Here is a 23,760-nt window from a genome sequence, read left to right as displayed (position 1 = left end):
TCAAGAGTTGTTAGTGGCTTGGTAATATTGCTTTGGTATAATGTGACTGAATCTGTGCAAAGGGGTCTTATAGCTTTTCAAAATTGCTAAGTTTGACAGTTTGTAACTCCTCACTGTTTAAACCTATCATGTTAAAATTAAACCTATGCAGGAGTAGTGCTACAATATTTAACATGACCAAATTTCAGGCTGGTACCTTATGGGATATCCCCAAGTCAAGTCAGGTGCATACAATTAGAAAGGCTTGCAGATCTGGTCACATGGTCACATATGATTTGCAGCTAGAAGAACAGGCCAATTAAACTCCAGTGGCGTAGTTTGTACAATAATATCATGTCTAGTCTTGAATTGGCTATAAATATAAGTCACTCACCCAGCTAGCAGTTGGGTGAGTGAGAATAAGTCTGTTAAGAATTGATTTTTCCTAAACATGTGGCATCTAGAAGCTTACTAGAATGACATAATTGTATACCCCCAATAAATCATATAAATCATATCATAACTGCTGCTAAACATAATCTCTTATTTTTACAGTTTTATCCATATGGATTGGAACATGGTGATAGCAAATTTCCATATGGAGATGGCAATTCACTTGTCATTACTTTAACTGAAAGTATTGTCTTTTATGGAGAAATGATCAGATCAGGCTATGTATGTACTGTCTGTGTATAATAAATGTACATGCAGCATAAACAGCCAATTAACGGAACATTTATTCCACTTCTTACAGTACCTGAACATTTCTGGAGCACGATTTTTGTCAGAGGTATTCCACTTGATTCTGTCTGCCTGTGTGCCGAGTTTGGTGTCAATTGGTGCCTTCCCTTACCAGTAATAGAAGCAATTGTCCACTGTAGTACACCCATAGGCACTAAAAATTTGATAAAATTCCTACATAATTGTGAGTGCCTAATCAACATCCATACAAATTTTCAATACTTATGATAAAATGCCAGTAGTTACAATTTTTTTTTGTACAAAATGCCCACAAACTGCTTGATGATTCAGCACATACAGTAATGGTAATTTAACAGTTCTACAATAATTAATAGTGGGTAATCAAGCTTCCTATCATAGCTAGGCACCAGCCTATTATGCTTTTAATTTTGCCTATTATGCTATGCTGCAATACTCAAAAATTTTGCCTATTATGCTCATAATTATGCTCAAAACTTTTGCCACAGTTCCAATGTTTTGTTACTTTCTATGGATAATGATAAACTTTGGCTTATGAACAACTGGTTAAATGTAAAATGTACTCGTGCATTAAGAATTTGGCTACATTGTAAACTATAATAACAGTGGTGTCAGATAACAACTTAATGCCATATCGGTGGCATCAATTGTTCTATATTGTGTAAGTCAACCTTTTTCTGTGGCATGCATTTTTGCTTACAGTATGACAACTATTCTGCCTATTATCCTAGCATTATGCTTGATGCTTTCATGCACCTATTATGCCTAAAATTATGCCAGCATAATAGGCTGGTGCCTAATCATAGCTAGGTTCTTCTCTTTGCTCTGTCCTTGATATCTTGGTAGTTCTTGATGTAACATGGTCGCAGGCTTATATTCCAGTCATGAAAAATAGTAGTAGGAGCACCATGCTTCTTAGATGGTAGTACACTGTTCTTATAGCTAATCACTCTGCCTTCAAAACAACCGCCAAATCATCTTAAGTCATTACAATTGGCCTGACAATTCAACTCTCAAGTTTGACAGTAGCTGTACTGTGTTTATCTGTGGTAATCTCAGCCAGTGCTGGCCTACATCATGGCTTGGCTTGTTTCCTTCACTGTTTGATGGCTGCATCAATTGAAATTTGACTGTCATGGACTCTCAAAGTGACATGAACAAACACCATTGATGGCACAGGAAAAGCTCGCTTCCAACACAAACCTAAAGTTACATGTGCAACCATTGTTTAATTCTTTATCACAATAATCAGTGAAGTTTTAATTGTGATCAAATTTAATATACACTTTGTCAACCATGCCACTTTATTGCATCACGAAATCTTTTCATTTTTATCAGTATACATGTAACATGCTTCCGATAATAAAATCATTCATATCCGATAATTGAGCCCATCCAATAATTGGTTGCTTACGCTATATGTACCATGTATGCCTCTTAAATTCTGTGTGGATGTTTTAGTGGTATAAGTCATAATGTGCTGTATAATATGTACAGATCAATGATAATGGAGTTATCAGTTTTGGTAGTCGTTATAATCCTCGTACCCCTCTACCATTACCTCTGAGTGGAACTGATAAGATCATTGCACCATACTGGGCTGATGTTGACACCAGAGGAACTGGAGACATTTACTATCGTCAGACCACTGATCCTAGTCTCCTTGCTAGAGCAACCAGTGAAATAAGAGCTGTCTTTTCTATGTCACAAAATGTCACAATCACAAACTTGTTAATTGTGACATGGAATAAAGTTGGCTACTACTATCTAAGAACAGATAAGGTAGGGAATTTATCATTACATCAGTTACATATACACCTGTGACTATTTGTTTTGGTTAGTTTACTCATTTCATCTCTTTGTAGACCAACACATTCCAATGTGTGCTAGCCACTAGTGGAGTTGCTTCATTTGCAATATTCCTATATGCTGATGGGAGAATACAATGGACTACTGGTAGTAACTCTGGTGGATTTGGGGGACTTGGAGGAAGTGAAGCTCTAGCAGGAATCAATGCTGGTGATGGCATTAATTCTTATACTATTCCTTTTTCAAGAACATCCAGTATTATTAATATTGATGAAACAAGCAACATTGATGTTCCAGGAACGTGGATGTTTAAACTTGACTCAGGTATACACCTGTGTATCAAATATACATCTGTGTATGAATTTAAAACTTTTCTACCAACTTGCTGATGCATTCAGCCCAGCATAACTTGATTGTGGTTACTTGATTACTTCACTGTTTGATGTTGCTTAGTACCAGAATGTGCCTTATTGCCTACTGCAGTTATTACAATGTATGCAGCATGTTAATTTATCGGACAGACAGATAATGTCTGATGTCTCCAGGGGATCAGCATAAAAATAGTCATGATACATGTTACACTTTATCCTAAGTACTTTGAGTTGTATATCTCTTTCTACTACTGTATAGGCATTGACTCACAAAGAGGTTTCTTCTGCACGCTGCTTCTAATTTTAAAATACTTATTGATAAAATCAACAAACGTGGCAATAAAATAGTATTATGTATGATTTTTTACTGTTATCAGTTTCTTGTTTACAGTAACTCATTTAGTCAGTCAGCAGAAAATTCTGCTAAATATGTGATAATGTGACCCAGTCTGTGAAAACAGTTATTATCACCTATTTAAAGTATCAAGAAACTCTGGTTTTAAGTATTCAGTGTGTTGTTGTCACAATGCCTATTGTGAATAGGATCATGTGAAATCGTAACATAACTGTTTTTTGTTTTTTTTGTTATTCTAAGTTTACAACAAATGTGTAACTTAGCTATAAATAGAACAAAGTGTGTCATCCTTCTTGGCATTCTCCAGGGAGTGACATAGCATTTCAGCCCATTCACTAACAGCCAGCTTGATTCTTGCTAGCTTCCCTGGTGGATCATTGCTGTAAAGCCTAAGTTGAGCTGATTCCTCAGCATTTATGTTTGTAGAGCATTCATCTGTATGCACTTCCAGTGGGTATATATATATATGCGATAGGTCAATTGATTTTCTAGTGTACAGTACAAACATTCATAGATCTTATGATCGCAGTCACAGTTTATTGACTCATGGGAGAATCATCATGAATCTGTACCACAATGCCAATACTGATGTGCTGCTGGTTGGTACAGTGGGCATCTCATAATGTCATCTTTTCTTCCACCATAACTAAAAGTATCAGAATAGAAAGCCTTTTGTTTACTTAACTGATCTGTTATTTGGCAGTAGTCAGCTCTTCATACTTTACAACTGGTTGTGGTAGGAGAACAATCCAACATCTACAGGTGTTAGTGTTAGTGGCTCTGAATCTCCTGCAGCAGGTGAAAGGTATGTTGAGGCTGATCATTAAGCTCTACCTCTACTTCAACAATAGCACGTATGTAGTCCTTAGGACAGTCAAGATGATGAAAGCTCATTTTCAAGTCTTGTTAAGAGACATTCCAAGGGGCTGTCCACATCATACCCTTGTGCATAAAGGCAAAGTAGATGAGTGGAATAGTTCATTCAATTTCTCACCTGCCGATGTGTAGATTGATGCATTATCTGATATATCCAGTCGAGGTTTTGACCTGTGGGCAGCAAACCTTTTGAAAGACTGTAGAAATGTCACATCTGTAAGGTCAGTCATGATTTCAACATGAACTAGCCTAGTACTGACCCTTATATTCACCTAGTCAACCCCAGTCACACTAAAGGGAGGTCTATCCTGAGGCAGTGTTGGAGGATCAGGAAAGGGAAATGGCTTTCCAGCATCTTACAGTAACTCTATGATAGATCACACTCTTCTGTAGTAACTTTGCCTCTAATCTCTGTGTTGTCAATGAGTGGTTATTCTTGTGGATAAATAATCACAAGGGTGTCTACACTTCATGATTCTCACTAGTTGAATATTGGTGTGCTGGTATTGAAGGTGGGGTCTGATGCTTTGTAGCTAAAAGGTGGAGCCTGGACAGTAAGTGGCTTAAGTGTTGCCAACACTGCCTTAACAAGTGCAATCTTCTCCACAACGTTGTGCATAATGTTTTCTGCCTCTAGTATTTTTCTGTTTCCAGTGCATCAATATCCTCTATCCTTGCTAGTATCTTAGTATATATCCAGGTTTGTCACAGGAGCCCTCTTTACCTTCATTTGTTCCAACAACTTATGGAGTGTGTGGCAGTGCATCTTTTATTAGGAACTTAGTCACTGTCTAGTACCTCAGCAATCTCCTAACTATGCAAGTAAAGTGCACGTGGTGAGCTCTTCGTGATGCTTGTAGGTGTGAAACTTCCATCCCACTTTCACCAACTGTAAAATAATAGTGTCAATAGAGACAATCACTTGCCTTCTTATGACTTATCTTCTGCCATGGCTAGCCTATTGCTACAAGGGTGAACTTATCAATAAATATGACAAGGTCAGTAGTCATTATTCTCAACATTTCCTTTCATTTCAACCAGTGTTTTGAGACTGAATGGCCAATAATTTGGCTCAATTCATTTCTATACTTTCCTCTTTCACTTATAAACAACCTCTCACCCACACCTCATCCACCTTTCCTATTGGAGTTAACCTATAAAGTTAACTCAAGTTAAAAGCTATTTAAAATGGCAGGAAACCTAGCTGTTGGCTACTTTGTTCAGTGGATTCTCTGGAAGGTAAGGGTTTGGTTTAAAATTTTGATAGATGCAGCTTTAACCATTGATGAGCTACAGCACTCTAAATACTTAAAGTCAGAATTTCTTGATACTTTTAAATGGCAATAAGACTGGTTTTCCCAGAGACAGTCACTTGTGGTAAAATTGAAATACCGTAATACAACTGTAATTGAAATTAATGCAGCTAAAATTTCTACCAATACCAGTCTTTACTAACTGCCATTATCCAAACACTGCCCTGTTTTAGTCTGTCTTGAGACCAAGTGTCTCAAGATGGACTGAGACAGAGCAGTATTTGGACAATGATGGAATTAGTATTAGTATGATATTCTGCTGTGCATTTCAAAACGTACACTGTAGCCACTGTAGCTGTAGTATTAGTAACAGTGTACACTGATCAAGACCAAATTTGCAAAAAGGGATCTTCCACACTTATCCAACTCATAGTGTCTAAAAGACATAAAGCCCTGAAGTTTTCTCCATTCATTAAGTTACTGGTGCTTAAAACCATAAGTCAATAGCTAAAGTTATGAATCATCAAATTTTAATAAGTTAATAAATTGGATGTGTCCCCTTTCGCAAATTTGGTCACAGTATTTTGAGCAAGATCAGAGAAGAAAACTGAAGAATTGCTGGAAAGAAAAAAATTAATAAACTCATCCCTAGTAATAATGATATTATGTATTTTATGTATGGCTACAATCTCATGGGTTGTACTTTTTCCTTAGCATACACTTTGTTATATGTGCAATATCTATACTAGGGAGTTTACTCATAGGCTTTAAGGATTATGTGATACACTTGTACCTTTCAGAAATTAAATTCTCATTCACATATTATTATTTGTATGTAGGTGCTACAGATGATTGCCAGTCTGAAATTAACACATGTACATCAGATGTAAGTTGTGTATCATTTCTAAATACTGTATGTTTACTGCACACATGCTAAATAATCTGAATAAAATTTGAAATCAATGATCACTTGTAAGTATATAAATATGCTCCACAGTACCAACTGTGATATTAATTATTTTTATCTTTCACTTTAGTTTTATCCATTTGGAGTAGGAAATAATGATACTGCTTTGTTAACACTGTATTCTAATGATAATTCACCACCAGTAACATTAACTGAAGACTTCTATTTCTATGATGAATTAGTTAGGACAGCATATGTAAGTGACTGAGTCTTATACATAAGTACACAGTATTAGACCCAACTTGTTTATATAATAATATTTTTTTGTGTGGGTAACAAAAGTTGTTTTCAGATGTAACTACATGCCATTATCTAAATGATCATTACAATGTAGAAGGTACAAAAGCAAATCATGAGTTCACATTTTAAGACACTTCACATTTACATACATGCCACATCAGTGGTCAGTGGTTGTCATGATGCTTGCACATTGTATTATTGCATAAGGTTTCAACTGTTTTGTTGGGACTTTAAAAACACAAAATTTTGCTATACCATCATGTCTTCTGTTTCATGACTGCATTTTCTTGAGTTGCAATCTTTAGTAATTATATATAATAACATTATTATTATATGGATGGCTAAAATAGGCTTTTGCCAATTATGCCAGTACAATTTGGGGCACAATAGGTATCCAAAAAGCATTGAACATAACGCCAGCATAATAGACACAATTTTTATGTATTGGTTATCAGAGAACCTGAAACTCTGCATATTTTGCATGATGCAGAATGGGATAGTGTGCTAACATGGTAAAAATCTGATTTACAGCTATGCTGTGAAGAAAACATTAGTTTAAGATCAATATACTCTAATAGAACAGTCACTGCATGTTGAAATATCCTAATAGAACGTTCACAGATGTATTAGATACTCTAATAGAGCAGTCAAGACACAATTTTATATGAGCATATTTGGAGCGTAATGGGTAGGGTTGAGGTAATTATGCTCATGATTCTTTGCATCAGAATTTCCTGGAAAGAGCTTGCATTATGCTCCAAAACTTATGCATTATTCTTAAAATCATTCTACTAAATTGAAATAGAAACATAGAATTAACTGTTTATTTAAAATTCTATGGTCGATTATTGCACATAAACAAGACATTTCATTGTTCTAATAGAGTACTGTGCAAAAAATAGGATTGATTGCTTTATTATTTATAGGTGAATGTTCTATTAAAGTATTTCATTCTGGTGACTGTTCTATTAGAGTAAATCGATCATTCATTCATGAAATCTTCAATAATTCTTTCAAAATGCTATCATAATGCTAAAATAATGATTTCTGGCATTATGCTGAAAATTATTATGGCATAATTATACCGCACCCCTAATAATGGGCATAATTGGAGAAATTTTAGGGGAAATTTTGAAGAAATGCTCATTGACAAAAGCATAATAGGCAATTTCAAAAGCATAATAGGCTCAGGCCTAGGATAAAATGATTACATCAGGGGTGATGTTGAGTTTTCTCGCTCCCAATAGTTTATGCATATCCAACATATCCTTTGACTGCAAATCTATGCCACCATCACTTAAAGATCCTCTATCACCCATACAATTAATGCTGTCACTTCCTGCTTTCTGGTCATCGACAGGAAAGCACTGTAGCATAGTGCATTTCCTTATCTAAAACTATATAAGGGTAAGAAAACTCCACTGATTTACTCTTGAGACAATTGAAAGGCATTCTGGCAGGCTGGAGACCACACAAAATTTGGTTCTTGTGAGTTACTTTATGAAATTGATTTGCTTAAGAGCAACGCTATAATAAAAGGGTGCAAGATCTAAAAAATTATTATAAGGCATTTTCATCCTTGAGACTGCAAACTCTCAAACTGCTTCAAGGTGGCTGGCCCTAAATGCAACAAATATTGGGGAAATACTATGGACTGAATTCTGAACTGGACTGAAATCTGTGTTTAAGTCTAGCACATGCACTCTCTCACATTAATATATCAAAACATGCCAGACAGTTCTTGAAATGCTTTAATTGAACATTCACAATTTGTACTGCCAAAACCATTATGTTGGCTACTATCATTGTAAGGCTATAATACCACTGACTTTTGCCTGTGATCTGAGATGAATAAGAAAATCCATATCATTTTGTTTATATTTTTATCAGATTAGTGACAATGGAGTTATTAGTTTCACCAGCACTTTTAATTTGTCCACTCCTCTATCATTGCCACTGAATGGAACAGATAAGATCATTGCACCATACTGGGCTGATGTTGACACCAGAGGAACTGGAAATATTTACTATCGTCAGACCACTGATCCTAATCTCCTTGTTAGAGCAACCAGTGAAATAAGAACAGCTTTTCCTATGTCTCAAAATGTTATCATAAATCACTTATTGATTGTAACCTGGGATGAAGTTGGCTATTATGATAGAAATACTGACAAGGTACGTACTGCAGAGACTATACCTACGGTGTATGTTACATGTATTATGCACTATGTGAAGACGTTGCGTACTGGTCATAACATTACATACTGTATTTCCCCTTATTTCCATATTGTTTTATGGATAGTCAATTGTTGAGTATGTTATGTTAGTTGCCACATTACTTTGAAAACTGCATGCATATACAATTTAGCAAATTGGTTATGCATTCCTAAACAACATGGCAAACATTCCCTCAAATTCTTATATTTCTATAAGACATTTCAGGAAGGATGGGGGCATTTAGGACCAATGCACCCCCCCCACCTTGTGGAGGAGCCAGCCATACTTCTGATTAAAATAGCTACTAAACTTTATGTTGGGCCAGGAAACTCATGAAAATATGTACATTTTATTACAAATTCACCTTAAGCCAAAGTGAACCAAAGTCAAACTAGCTTTCACCCATCACCTTTGTGTGCTCTAAAAATAATTATCGCGTTGTTGTTGCTGGAGATATTCAGAGCCTTTTAAACAGCTTTTAAGGCTTCACAACCATCTGACATCACAACCATCTGAAAAGGCCAGAATAGCAAAAATGAATAGTGAGACACTACTAAGAGGTAATTATTTGCTGCTTCAAAATGCAGCACTGAACTAGAGAATCTGGCTCTCCCCAACCACTTACAGCTTAGCCTATTTGTGCACCTTCCCTTGCCAGCTCCTGGATCCACCTCTGAAGTGCGATACTATTTGAGGGTGCAGCACAAATCAAGTGAATATGGTAATAGTTTTTTTTAAATTTTTTACAAGGCATTATTTTACAGTTGATAAGTACGCTGGAAAAGTAATAAAAAGAATAAAAGTAGAGATGTGTAGCAGATCAAAGGGAAAAGCATAGACAGTGTATGATAGATTATCTGTGCTATTAAGCTGTCTGCCCCAAATGCTTAACCAGAACTAGTGCAATGGGTACACTTTCTATCAATATTTGTGACTATAGTCATAGATTTTTATATTATTTGAATGTTTCGTAGACCTATAACATATGTATGCTATATCTTGTAGACCAACACATTCCAGTGTATACTAGCCACTAGTGGAGTTGAGTCATTTGTAATATTCCTATATGCTTTTGGGAGAATGCAATGGACTACTGGTGATATTACTGGGACTAGTGGATTAGGTGGAAATGAAGCTCTCGCAGGAATCAATGCTGGTGACAGTGTTAACTCTATTACTATCCCTGGATCACAAACACCAAGCATTATCAATATTGCACAGACTAGCAATGTGGGTATTCCAGGAGTATGGATATTCAAAGTTGACTCAGGTACTTAATATACATAGTTGTATACAGGACGATATACAGTACTGACGTCGTATTGAAAGAGTTAAAGAAAATTTACCTAGTCCCACATTCTGTATTGCTATACTGCTCAGAATGAAAGTGGCTTTATTGTATATTGATGAATAATTCTAAATGTTGAACAATTTGAATACTGCATACATAGTGTAATCAATCATTATTGACCACACCATGCTCCAAATTATGACCGTGTTGCTAGTAATCATTTAAAGTACCAGTAGATCTTCACTAACCTTTCATATACAGGTAATAAAAGTGCACTTGTATGGAAAGAAACTGGCACAGTAGTAGTTGGTAAATTCAATAAACAGCCAATAGATTTTTTTTGTGTATCCATAATATTTATAATATTTGTGTGTAGCTGTGTTAGACAAATATGTATGCTAAGTTGAGTAATTTTCAAGAGCAGTTTGTGACCTTATACACTGTACTATAAGTTATAGAATGCAACTGGCCACATTACAAACATTAGCTAATTGTATCTAATCCAAAACAGCCAAGCTGTAAAAAAACAGTGCGGCCCTCAAAAATGCTATGGTGAAAAAAGATGTGAAATCCAAGGTGGCGGCCAAGAAATGGCTGTGATGGTAGGTTAATGGTAAAAATTTTAATAACGACAATTCAGGTGAATTTTTGTGCTGCTTGGTTGATTGGCACAAAATTCACCCGAATTGTCATTATTAAAATTTTTACCATTAACCTACCATCACAGCCATTTCTTGGCCGCCACCTTGGATTTCACATCTTTTTTCACCATAGCATTTTTGAGGGCCGCACTGTTTTTTTACAGCTTGGCTGTTTTGGATTAGATTTCATTTCTTTTGTATTTGCATACCCCAAAGCCGGCCTATGGCCGGCTTTGGGACTTTTCTAACTTATCTTTTTTCTTTTCCACAGGAAGAAGAAAAGATGAAGTGGATGTACTTTAAATATTTTATCAGTAAATGTACAAATTATATTGAATACAGAAATCTCCATGGTGGTATTGACTACAGAAATCTCCATGGTGGTTTCTTTGTAACTGAATACTCTACAAGGTGACTTCTTCTAGATGCTCTCTCTACAGGGTGAATTGTTTGTAGCTGAATTCTGTACAGGTGATTTGTTTGCAGCTGGGCTCTTTACAGAATGGTTTCTTTGTAGCTGAACTCTCTACAAGGTAACTTCTTCTAACTAATCTTTTTACAGGGCAATTTGTTTGTGGCTGAATTTTCTACAGGGTGATTTCTTTGCAGCTGAACTCTCTACATGGTGGTTTCTTTGTAGCTGAACTCTCTACAAGGTAATTTCTTCTATAGCTGATCTCTCTACAGGAAGACTTGTTTGTAGCTGAACTATCTACAAGGTAACTTCTTCTAACTGATCTTTCTACAGGGTGATTTGTTTGTAGCTGAACTATCTTCAAGGTAATTTTTTCTAGCTGATCTCTGATTTGTTTGTAGCTGAACTATCTACAAGGTAATTTCTTCTAGCTGATCTCTGATTTGTTTGTAGCTGAATTCTGTACAGGTGGTTTGTTTGCAGCTGAACTCTTTTCAGAATGGTTTCTTTGTAGCTGAACTCTCTACAAGGTAACTTTTCTAGCTGATGTCTCTAGATCTACAAAGTCACTAGTTTGTAGCTGAACAATCTACATGGTGGTTTCTTTGTAACTGAACTTTCTACCAAGTGATTTCTTCTAGCTGATCTCTCTACAGGGAGATTTGTTTGTAGCTGAACTCTCTACAGGTGATTTGTTTGAAGTTGAACTCTCTAAATGATGGTTTCTTTGTAGCTGAACTCACTACAAGGTAACTTTTCTAGCTGATGTCTCTACAAGGTCACTAGTTTGTAGCTGATCTCTCTACAGGGTGACTTGTTTGTAGCTGAACTATGTACAAGATAACTTCTTCTAGCTGATCTCTCTACAGGGTGATTTGTTTGCAGCTGAGCTTTTTACAGAATGGTTTCTTTGTAGCTGAACTCTCTACAAGGTAACTTCTTCTAGCTGATGTCTCTACAAGGTCACTAGTTTGTAGCTGATCTCTCTACAGGGTGACTTGTTTGTAGCTGAACTATGTACAAGATAACTTCTTCTAGCTGATCTCTCTACAGGGTGATTTGTTTGCAGCTGAGCTTTTTACAGAATGGTTTCTTTGTAGCTGAACTCTCTACAAGGTAACTTCTTCTAGCTGATGTCTCTACTAGGTCACTAGTTTGTAGCTGAACTCTCTACATGGTGGTTTTTTTGCAACTGAACTCTCTACAAAGTGAAATTATTCTAGCTGATCTTTCTACAAATTGATTTGTTTGTAGCTGAACTCTCTACAAGGAAACTTCTTCTAGCTGATCTCTCTACAGGGAGATTTGTTTGTAGCTGAACTCTCTACAGGTGATTTTTTTGCAGCTGAACTCTCTACATGATGGTTTCTTTGTAGCTGAACTCTCTGCAAGGTAACTTCTTCTATTGATCTCTCTACAGGGCAATTTGTTTGTAGCTGAACTCTCTACATGGTGGTTTCTTTGTAGCTGAACTCTACAAGGTGATTTCTTCTAGCTAAACTATCTCTTTCCATAGTTGCATGAACTCCCTACATGGTAACTTCTTCTAGCTGATCTCTCTACAGTGTGATTGTTTGTAGCTGAATTCTGTACAGGTGATTTGTTTGCTGCTGAGCTCTTTACAGGATGGTTTCTTTGTAGCTGAACTCTCTACAAGGTAACTTCTTCTAGCTGATGTCTCTACAAGGTCACTAGTTTGTAGCTGAGCTCTCTACATGGTGGTTTCTTTGTAACTGAACTCTCTATACAAGGTGACTTCTTCTAGCTGATCTTTCTACAGGGTGATTTGTTTGAAGCTGAACTCTCTACAAGGAACTTCTTCTAGCTGATCTCTCTACAGGGAGATTTGTTTGTAGCTGAACTCTCTACAGGTGATTTGTTTGCAGCTGAACTCTCTACATGATGATTTCTTTGTAGCTGAACTCTCTGCAAGGTAATTTCTTCTAGCTGATCTCTCTACAGGGAGATTTGTTTGTAGCTGAACTCTCTACAAGGTAACTTCTTCTAGCTGATCTCTCTACAGGGAGATTTCTTTGTAGCTGAACTCGCTGCAAGGTAACTTCTTCTATTGATCTCTCTACAGGGCGATTTGTTTGTAGCTAAATTCTACAAGGTGATTTCTTCTAGTTGAACTATCTCTTTCCATAGTTGCATGAACTCCCTACATGGTAACTTCTTCTAGCTGATCTCTCTACAGGGTGATTGTTTGTAGCTGAATTCTGTACATGTGATTTGTTTGCTGCTGAGCTCTTTACAGAATGGTCTCTTTGTAGCTGAACTCTCTACAAGGTAACTTCTTCTAACTGATCTTTCTACAGGGAGATTTGTTTGTAGCTGAACTATCTACAAGGTAACTTCTTCTAGCTGATCTCTCTACAGGGTGATTTGTTTGTAGCTGAATTCTGTAAGGTGATTTGTTTGCAGCTGAGCTCTTTACAGAATAGTTTCTTTGTAGCTGAACTCTCTACAAGGTAACTTTTTCTAGCTGATCTCTCTACAGGGAGATTTGTTTGTAGCTGAACTCTGTACAGGTGATTTGTTTGAAGCTGAACTCTCTAAAAGAAATTTTTCTTTGTAGTTGAACTCTCTACAAGGTAACTTCTTCTAGCTGATCTCTCTACAGGGTGATTTGTTTGTAGCTGAGCTATCTACAAGATAACTTCTTCTAGCTGATCTCTCTATAGGGTGATTTGTTTGTAGCTGAATTCTGTATAGGTGATTTGTTTGCAGCTGAGCTCTTTACAAAATGGTTTCTTTGTAGCTGAAGTCTCTACAAGGTAACTTCTTCTAGCTGATGTTTCTACAGGGCAACTAGTTTTTAGCTGAATTCTCTACATGGTGGTTTCTTTGTAACTGAACTCTCTACAAGGTAATCTCTTCTAGCTGATCTCTCTACAGGGAGATTTGTTTGTAGCTGAACTCTCTACATGATGGTTTCTTTGTAGCTGAACTCTCTGCAAGGTAACTTCTTTTATTGATCTCTCTACAGGGCGATTTGTTTGTAGCTGAACTCTCTACATGCTGGTTTCTTTGTAACTGAACTCTAAGGGTGATTTCTTCTAGCTGAACTATCTCTTTCCATAGTTGCATGAACTCCCCACAAGGTAACTTCTTCTAGCTGATCTCTCTACAGGGTGACTTGTGTGTAGCTGATCTCTATAAAGGTTCTTTGTTTCTAGCTGATCTCTTGAATTCTCTTCAGGGTGACTGCTCTATTAGGATGACTGCTCTATTAGAGTATCTCGATCTCGCACTTGCTGCACCAAGTTGGATTTCGTGTTATAACTCCGTGGCTTTAAGTCTGATTCTTCTACACCATTGATGAGCCTTTCTAAGATGATTACTCCATCTGTACAACGATTTTCAAAGCATTACCTCAAGCGGTTTATCTGGTAGGCGTGGCAAGCAGTCGCTTTTTTTATTAGCTAATCTCGATTGCGTAATTGTTACACACTGTTGGTTTTTTCGTGGTATCTTCCTGTTTTTTAGCTCGATTACTTTCAAACCACAAAAGGTTTGAGGTTCAATAGTTAACCTATTCACCCACCTATTTTCAGCTTCTTCCCATACGCGGTTTACCCTGTAGGCGTGACAACATATTGGTGTTATTTTTCGTGAATAATCGCTCATAACTCTTTGCCTGTTTATCGTATTCCAGCCAAAGTTGGTACCGAGGTGCGCTTTTATATCCCCCTTCTGAGTGCCAAATTTCAAGGTAATCGGATGTGGCGTTCGCGTTTTATAACAGTTTTTGTAAGTGTGCGACAAGAAAAAGAGAAATAAGAAGAAGAAGAAGAAGAAGAGGAAGAAGAAGAAAAAAAACGAAGAAACTGAGCCAATGTTTGAAGTCGCATATCTCGGGAACGCGAGAAGCGATTTCGCTCAAATTTGAATGTGGAGTGCTGCAGTTGGGGGGCATGTACACAGCAAAAATTGTCTTGTTTCATCAAGGAAGCACAGAGCTACGGAGGTGCGAAAATTGCGTTTTCTTTCTTCCTGTCAATATACTCACGGGTGTTACGCGCCGGCTTCTTGGGCCGCACGACACACTACCGTGTGTCTTGATATTAGTATTTTATAGCTGTGGAACATGCTTACTACAGAAATTAACCAAATTTTTATTGTGCGAAGGGCTACTTGGTATTCATAGTTCTCTACAGCATAACAATGCATATAAAATCTTTTATTATCCACAGCATTACCACCACCAGAACCACCAAACAGTTTTAGAGTTTCAACCACAACATCTGCTACAATTACATTTAGTTGGGATGCTCTGGATAATGATGTGATGATCACTTCTTACATTATTACATGCTCAGAAAGAAATCAATCTGTAGTAAGTGCTATAATATTGCAAGTAGAAGAAAAATTAGGAATTTAAATTTGGATTAGGGATCAAAGAAAAAAGTAGTGAAACTATTGGGAATACAGTAGCTAAATAGCAAAAATAGTTGGGTGAAACAAGCGGTTGCTTATACCTACAAATACACTAATGGACATTCAGTTAGCATTATGACAGCACCCCTCGTTATTAACATTGCTTGACATTAGATAGCTGTTTCTTGGTTACCTCCATAATTCAACATCACACCCCACAGTGTTTTCATTGCTTCGCTGTTTAAAAAGGACATTACTTCCATTTATATTTACAAAGTCGCAGCTGGCTAAACAGCCAGCCACACCAATACACTACACTTTTGTATCACAATTATGCCACTTGTTTGTCCAGTCTGCTGTTCATGGGTGGATTTCTAGAGTCATGTATTAGCTACTGAAAATGTTTGGCATTTTGAAATACCATTGGCTAGCTGGTAAAGTAGAACTTCTGTTTACTATACAAAAGGTAGAAATTATATACAGTATAGTACATGGATATTGGGACAACTGGCAGCAGTGGCTCAGTAGTTAAGAGCATATGTATTTTAAATGTAAAAGTTCCTAGCTTAGATTCATATCAAACTGAAGTTCTTCTTGTATTTTGTGTTACTGTAAGTGTCTGTTCTATTGGTTGCTAATTAAATTTATTTGCTAGACATGTTTGATTTATTTTATGACTCATAAACTGTCATTTGTATTTCTTAATTCAAGTAAGAAAATTTTGACATAATAATTACGTGAATCACATTAATGTAGACTAAAGCAACATTTAATGGAATAGTCATATCTTATAGAAGACCAACAAAATAAATTCAGTGTGAGGCAGTTTCTTGATACAGTTCATGCTTGTGTCAAATTTCATGAAATTGGAATAGTTTTGGATATGTTTGTTGGTTTGGTATTGAATGACCCACGTATGTCATTCCTTAGCTCCAGACAAATATTTCTGCTACTGCCACAGTAGGAAGGATTACTGATTTGAAGCCATTCACCACCTACACTTGTACTATACATGCTGTTGCTGGCTCTGCTGGACCTAAGAGTGATCCTATCATAGTAACAACTGATCAACAAGGTTAGAATTTATCATGATTTGAGATAGAATTAACTTTGCATTGTCAAATGTTTCAGCTTCAAACCCTCCAGTGATACTATCAGTCAATACAATTGATAGTCAGTCAGTTCGTGTAATGTGGAGAACACCAACACAACCTAATGGAGTATTGATAAGTTACACTATCACATATACAACTGGTAGTAAAACTAAAGAAGCCACAGTTTCTTATAAAGAAAATGTAAATGAACTTTTACTGTGCTATTAATATACCCCATGCAGAATATAATATTTCCTTTAAATCTCTGGGTTCTATCTGCCAATAATTTCTCTTACATAATTATTCCTTTTTAAATGATTATGGAGATACAGCAATGCCGTTACCCACAACATAACTCTTTAATACAAGAGGGAGAGATACACAAATAGACCAGTCACGTGGCACTTTGTTGACTGTACTATTAGGACAAGTGAATGAATGTTCTATTAGAGCATTTCATTGATACATGTAGGTATACACCTCATAGACTTTTCTGTATGTTGCAATTAAATTTTAATTAGTCTGGCATATTCTGTATATCTCTACATATGTATGAACTACATACATGAATGTATATTTCTAGACACAATTTTATGATATTACTGGACTGGCTTCATATCAGTTAGTCACAGTGACCATCACTGCTACTAATGGAGGAGGAACAAGTGGGAACAGTAATCAAGTGACTGGCAGAACTGCTGAAGCAGGTAAACTTTGGCTTTGATGTAGCATACAGTATGATTATTATGGTACAGCATATACGACACATGCAGCTAAACTTAGATAAATACCATATAGAGGGAAACTTTGGTGGGGGAAAACTTTGGTAAATTTTCCAAAGTTTATTCCACCAATTACTCATAGCACCTCAGATTAGTATCTTTATAGCTAAACACTGAGCTTGGATTTTCCAAAGTTTATTTCGCCAAATGCAATTTAGCTTGTTATTCGCCAAAATTTCCCTCTATACAGTACTTTGGGTACTGTATTATGATAGTGAGTGCTAATTAATGTGCATTGTTATAGCTGAGGGATGTTTCAATGATGCATGTGACAGTGTGTGTACATTATGGAGATATGATTATATTGTCCTCCTTGTAATTAATTTTATTTGCATTCAAAGGACATACATTTAGCATGTACCAGATCATTATTACAATATTACTGTAAGGCTATGTACTGTAACTATATACAATTTGTTTAACAGTTCCAGGCGTGGTGAAGGTCTTCATTACTACACAACCAGTCAACACTGAAGTACTAATAACATGGGAAACTCCCTCACAACCCAATGGCATTATTGTTGGATATCAAGTGATTTATTCAGTATACAATAGTGACACTACCAGTATGAGTAGTAAACTGAATAGCAGCATGAGAAACTACACCATAGCACAGTTAAGTGAGTTATTAGCATGATGACATATATGCATCTATATAATTATATGCAGTGTATATGTGTAAACATTCAAATGTTCATCTGTTTATATGTGCCATAGTAGAGGTACACTGTGTATACTATTATACAGCAGTTCGTCTATTGCATCATGGTGGATACACACTGCAGCTGGTTCACTTTGTTTATCATTGTAAAGGCAATAACAACATACTCAACCTCAAACTTTCCTCTAAACCCACAGTTCATTTGTTATGACTGTAGAGCTAAGTGATGTTCTCATGACGTCCTCATAATTAATAATTATTGTGTTATTACATCAATAATACCATACCTGTTTCACTGCCCATACAAAAGCCTCAATAGTAGCAGTGAAATTTATCCCGTATTTCACTGGTATATAGCAGTGAAAAAGTTGTAATTGCAATTTCATTAGCTAGAATTTAATATGTTAACAATGTAGTGCCAATTAGTTTTTACGCATGTTTAGTACATAGTGACAAATTGTGTACATGGCAATGCTAATGCACAGCATGCATATATGCAGCGAGTATGGTATTAACTGGGAATAGCATGGGTATAGCAGTGAAATATGGGATAAATACCGCTCTTGTTGTATTGGAATGGTAAATTTCCAATACAACACTCATGGTATTTATCCCAAATTTCACTGCTACCCATGCTATTACTAGTACTAATGGCTTCCAAAATTCAAGTCACATTACATCCATACACCTTTCTATATTAGCTATACAATGATTACAGCATAATTGTAGTGGTTGTGGTTGATTAAAGTGCTTTTGAAGGTACATGTGTGGCTACAGTGTCATGTGTTTGTACATCATGATTCTCTGTCAAGCTTTATAGTGATGAAGGAACTAATTATTCTTTACACACACTTCTGTATTGTGTGTATCATTACTATCTCTTCAATGCAGACCCAGGTACTCCTTATCACGTGAGAGTGGTAGCATTCACCAGTGTTGGCATGGGAGTATTGGGCGAATATGTTGTATTCTTCAGTGAAGAACTAGCACCAACTAAAGCCCCAGAGAATGTCAAAGTCAACTATATAACTGCTACTTCAATTAATGTGACCTGGATGCCTTTAAGTCTTTTTGAAGCTCAAGGGTTCCCTCGATATAAAGTGATGCTTCTTCCAGCTATTGAAAATCGTCGAAAACGTCAATCTAATTCTATTACAGTAACAACTACTAACAACTTTGTTGTTTTTAACAATTTGGACAGAAGTACCAAATACTCTGTGGAAGTTGGCGTGACTACTGGTGAAACAAATACTGTTGTAAACAGTGAAATTGTTGAAGGTATGTAAGTGAATTTCTGTTATCTGTTATTTAAAAACAGTATGTATGGTAGAACTATTTAGTAGGATTCTCTCTAAAATGAATGGAACCCACCATAGTGGTAGTTAAACATGACTGTAGAAATATTATACATACTTTGTGGAGAATAGTCTAACATGAAAGTGTTAAAAGCAAGAGAACACATGGAGAATTCCAGATATAGAATTTTTAAATTGTCAAACCCAGTTTTTGGTCTACTGCTTGCTTTCCTGACCACAGCCACAAGGCTAGAGGTCACACAAAGCAGCGCCAGGTAACAATTTCACTCCACAATAACAAACTCACAGGTTCATGTGCTTTTCTGGTTCCACCAATTGTCTGCCTTTTGTACTTTTCCTTTCCTTCTATCTTCAACTATATGGTCATCTTTTTCATGTGAGAAAACCATACTAAGACATTAATTTTCCATATCAGAATTTCCATAGAAAAGAGTACTTATAATTAGATATCACTAAACTATTTGAATTACTTAAGCTACTGCAAGAGGAAGTAGATATTGTACATGTATGTATGTGTAGCTGCACTCATTAAACAATTGCATGGGACCATGTCCTGAAGGCCTGCGTCATGCCAGCATAATAAAAAATGCGTAATAGGCTAGAGTGCTATGCTAGCATATTAGGTGGATACTTCAAGCTATGGAGCTTAATTCTATGAAAATAAATCGACACTCCCTAATAAAGCAGTCAGTGGAAACTGCAAACTACCAATACAGCACTCAAATGCATTGTACATAGCTCCTTAGATTGATACCCTCTAATAGAACAGTCACTGAAATACTCTAATAGAGCATTCTCTGATTAAAATGCTCCAAGATAATTGTAAGAAATTTTGCTAACCTACATAGGAGCATAAAGTAAGCATACTGAAGAGTATAATAGATGAAAGTTTGCAAAATTCCTGAAAGCATTTTGGGCAAACTTTTGAGCATATTTGACTAAAGCCTAATGTCCTGAAATAATCAGAACATTGAACCATGCCTCTTAATGTATTGTGTAGCTCAGCAACAAGATTGAGATACTCTAGGGATGAGCCTATTTAGCTTTTCTTTTTGCCTATTTTTCAATTCTTTTTTATTCTTACCTATTTTGCTCAATATTTTGCTAGAAATTTTTCTATTTTGCTCAGCATAATAAAAATTAATTGCAGTATCTCAAGCTCATAAACACGTGTGACTGCTCGCTCTATTAGAGTATCTCGATCTCAAGTCGCCATTTCTATGAGCATATGTTGTCTTAATACTATGCGTGGCTGTTCTATTAGATTATCTTAATCTTTTTCATACAAAATGTGCTAAAGTGCCATTCCTTGGTGCCCATTTTTCTACTTATTTTTCCAGCAGTTTTCTCTTTGCTTTTACCAACATATTGTTCCAAAAATTTTGCCAGCAAAATCAGCACATCCCTAGATACTCTAGTAAAGCCACATGTGTATATTGCTGCTATGCTATAATAAACTAGTGCAATTATATACAACAATGACAAAAAGTAGTGAAACCAGGTATGAGATGATGGTAGCAGCTATGTGGTTGGTATTAAGCAGACAGTGTACGTGGTAACAAGCCAATAATAGGGATTTTGTCACAAAACTGCCATCATTTATATAGTTCTTTTATCAATGGATCTGTACTCTATTAGTTTTAGTTGCACAGGTACAATTAGTTCATCACTATTATCATGATTTGCTGCAGTGTCACAAAGTTCTGGTGATAGTGATGATAATGATGGTGGTGGTGGTGGTGGTCTCAGTGTTGGTGCACTAGTTGGTATAATTGTTGCAGGGGCAACATTATTTGCTACTTTACTGGTAATTGTTAGTGTAAGCATTTACTGCTACAGAAAATTCAGGTTTGTATGCATACAGCAGTGTGAAAATATGTCTACATGATTATGTATGTGTGTATGTGTGTGTGAGTGTGTTTATAGTGGATTTGCATAAATTACCGTATTTCTATATTTATAAACTGTTAAAAAAATATTTTGCTGAAGCTAGCATCCGACGAAAATTAATTATGCAAAATTTTTTTACCAACGTAATATTAGAGAAGTTGAATAAATTCGGTTAACTGCTTTCTGGCCACCTGGATCGAAGCTTGGCCATTGGCGTTTCAAGAGTATGTCTTTGCTGTAGTATTTTAATAAAACAAGAATGGCCTCCCACATCCCAGGAGAGAGCTGCCGCTGGGTCCTCGCCTGGGGATTTCGCCGCCAGCGATTGCGTTGGCAATGATGCCATGCCATATGATAGACAGCTACTACAAGACTCATTAAATGAAGTATGTATATATACGAATATGTGAATTGCATGGAATGAGCTTCTAGCTACAGCAATTCCACTCCAGTCCACTTGGCTTGAGTCTGTGGCCGGCAGACAACTCTCAGGGTGCAGCCTCCATGGAATGGAGATGCCACACTTAAGTTTCACTGCTTGTTATTCTGCTTCTCCTATATACAAAAAGGACAGACGAATTAATAAAGCTACATAATTCATTGTTAAAAAATTTTCGTCGCTTGAGGACACCGGTGAAAAAATTTTAACACAAAAATTTAACTCGTGAAAATTTCTCGCAGCTTATATTTATAGAAATATGGTATGTGATTTGTTCACATAACCAACGTGAAAGTTTTCTCTGTTGTGAAGGAACCCCCTTCATCATGTGTAATGACGGTAGGATGACCATTCGTATGCTGTTAAAATAAAAGAATAGTTTTTGTATGAATGCATAATAAAAATGACTTGACATACGTGTGCAGTATCATTGTAAAATGCAATAATTGGAAGTATTTTCTAATAAAAAATTAGTAGTAAAACTTACATTCTTTGTATTGTCCCATTTGTCCAATTAGAGAATTGACAGTACAATTAAATAAAGGTAAGAAACATACATTTGAATTGATTTAGCCAGGCCAAAAATAATAACACACAATTCTATATTTTGTATTCCCATGTATACTGCTTTCCTCACCCCCATTACTCAGCATGCATTGTTAAGTACAACCTAAGTAAGTATGTATGATTAGTAGCCAGCTTAAACTTACAGTATAAAGTTTACTGTAGATAGCAAGTTATGAATTCTACCTACTCTAGGATTCGTCAGCAATATGATGTTTCTAACCCTGGGTGTAGTTATTCTAACCCGGCTTATGTTTCTAATTTTGTCCAGTTCAACAACAGTAACAACAACAACAACAACATCATGTTATACAAAATGAGAACTTCCCAGGATGAGGGAGATAAGACAATTAAGAACCAGCAATATCAATAAAGCTGACAGTGTGACACGTGCATTTATGTACGGTAGATACATATTACAGTGTAAATAAATTAGCCCTCTATTAACATTAACTTTGTATTCAAATACTGTATATTGCACAGTCTTGTATTTATGCATATATGTGTGTAGTTTGTATCACACAGTTCACACATTATTGTAAACATCCCACATTACTATATGATGTACATGATACAGCTTTGATATAAGAGGCAGATATGTGACTGAATCTGCTGATAATCATCTTATATATATAAGTTTGTAACTCCTCATGTTTTAACTTAACCACCTTAATTTACATTACGCTAAGCAACAATTTGGAATATTAGTGGTACAGTGTGACTATAAATGAGGGTATTATGCTCATAAAGTTGAGCTAATATTATACTTCTCAGCAGTGCTCAAAATATTACCTATTATAATTTTGAGAAATGCCTACAGTATGTATTATTCCCAAAAACTATCATTTTCAGCCAATAATTTTTTGTATTTTAGATTAGTGTTTCACCTTCAAAAAGTCTTCTCTGCAATATTAGAGTATTTCATATCATTTGTGATTATCATCCTGCCTGACTGCTGTAATAGCGTAGTATAAATAGACCAACTGACTGTCCTATATGTATTAGATTTTGACTGCTTTATTTGAGTATCTCAATTTTTACGGAACTGTGAATTTTCTACTGTACTGTTGAGGCTTTGAAATCACTTCAAAGTCTCAGCATAATTCATGATTCTCACACATACCTATAATTCCCAAAATTATGCCAGCATAATTGCTGCATCCCTAAAATGTGATCAAATTTTAAGCTGCAAGTGGTGCTATCACATTACAGGTTGTCTGGTACAGTGCGTGTACATGCAGTTGGAAAGGCTATAAGATTCTGTCACAAATTTACGGTATAAGGCTGAAATAGCTTTTTAACATGCTAGTTGCTGTGGCTCACCCCTGGGAGTAGTGGCAACTGCCACCATTTATTGAGGACTATATTACACATATGTGCTCATATATACACAGTCTAGCATTTTTCCTAGCTATATACATCACCCTTACACCGCACCAAGCTCTATCATTGCCTACTTTGCCATAATGCTAATTACATAGCATTTTCCCACAAAGCCAG

At 36.1% G+C, this 23,760-nt stretch overlaps 1 protein-coding gene across 1 annotated transcript in view; it reads left to right on the top strand.

Moving 5' to 3' along the window:
• LOC136247055 (uncharacterized) overlaps window positions 1–22,939 on the top strand; it is an 87,278-nt gene extending 64,339 nt beyond the window's left edge. The window contains exons 41-55 of the mRNA XM_066038653.1: window positions 535–654; window positions 2,197–2,481; window positions 2,565–2,832; window positions 6,203–6,249; window positions 6,401–6,526; window positions 8,461–8,745; window positions 9,793–10,057; window positions 15,331–15,473; window positions 16,445–16,589; window positions 16,646–16,809; window positions 17,192–17,315; window positions 17,816–18,010; window positions 18,943–19,329; window positions 21,059–21,215; window positions 22,456–22,939. Coding sequence (XP_065894725.1) covers window positions 535–654; window positions 2,197–2,481; window positions 2,565–2,832; window positions 6,203–6,249; window positions 6,401–6,526; window positions 8,461–8,745; window positions 9,793–10,057; window positions 15,331–15,473; window positions 16,445–16,589; window positions 16,646–16,809; window positions 17,192–17,315; window positions 17,816–18,010; window positions 18,943–19,329; window positions 21,059–21,215; window positions 22,456–22,633 — 2,889 coding nt within the window. The 3' untranslated portion in view covers window positions 22,634–22,939. The remainder of the gene's footprint in view (window positions 1–534; window positions 655–2,196; window positions 2,482–2,564; window positions 2,833–6,202; window positions 6,250–6,400; window positions 6,527–8,460; window positions 8,746–9,792; window positions 10,058–15,330; window positions 15,474–16,444; window positions 16,590–16,645; window positions 16,810–17,191; window positions 17,316–17,815; window positions 18,011–18,942; window positions 19,330–21,058; window positions 21,216–22,455) is intronic.
• The last annotated feature ends 821 nt before the right edge of the window (window positions 22,940–23,760 follow it).

This window comes from Dysidea avara, chromosome 1 (assembly GCF_963678975.1).
Source record: "Dysidea avara chromosome 1, odDysAvar1.4, whole genome shotgun sequence".
Lineage (NCBI taxonomy): Eukaryota > Metazoa > Porifera > Demospongiae > Dictyoceratida > Dysideidae > Dysidea > Dysidea avara.
This window is presented reverse-complemented; position numbering and strand designations above follow the sequence as displayed.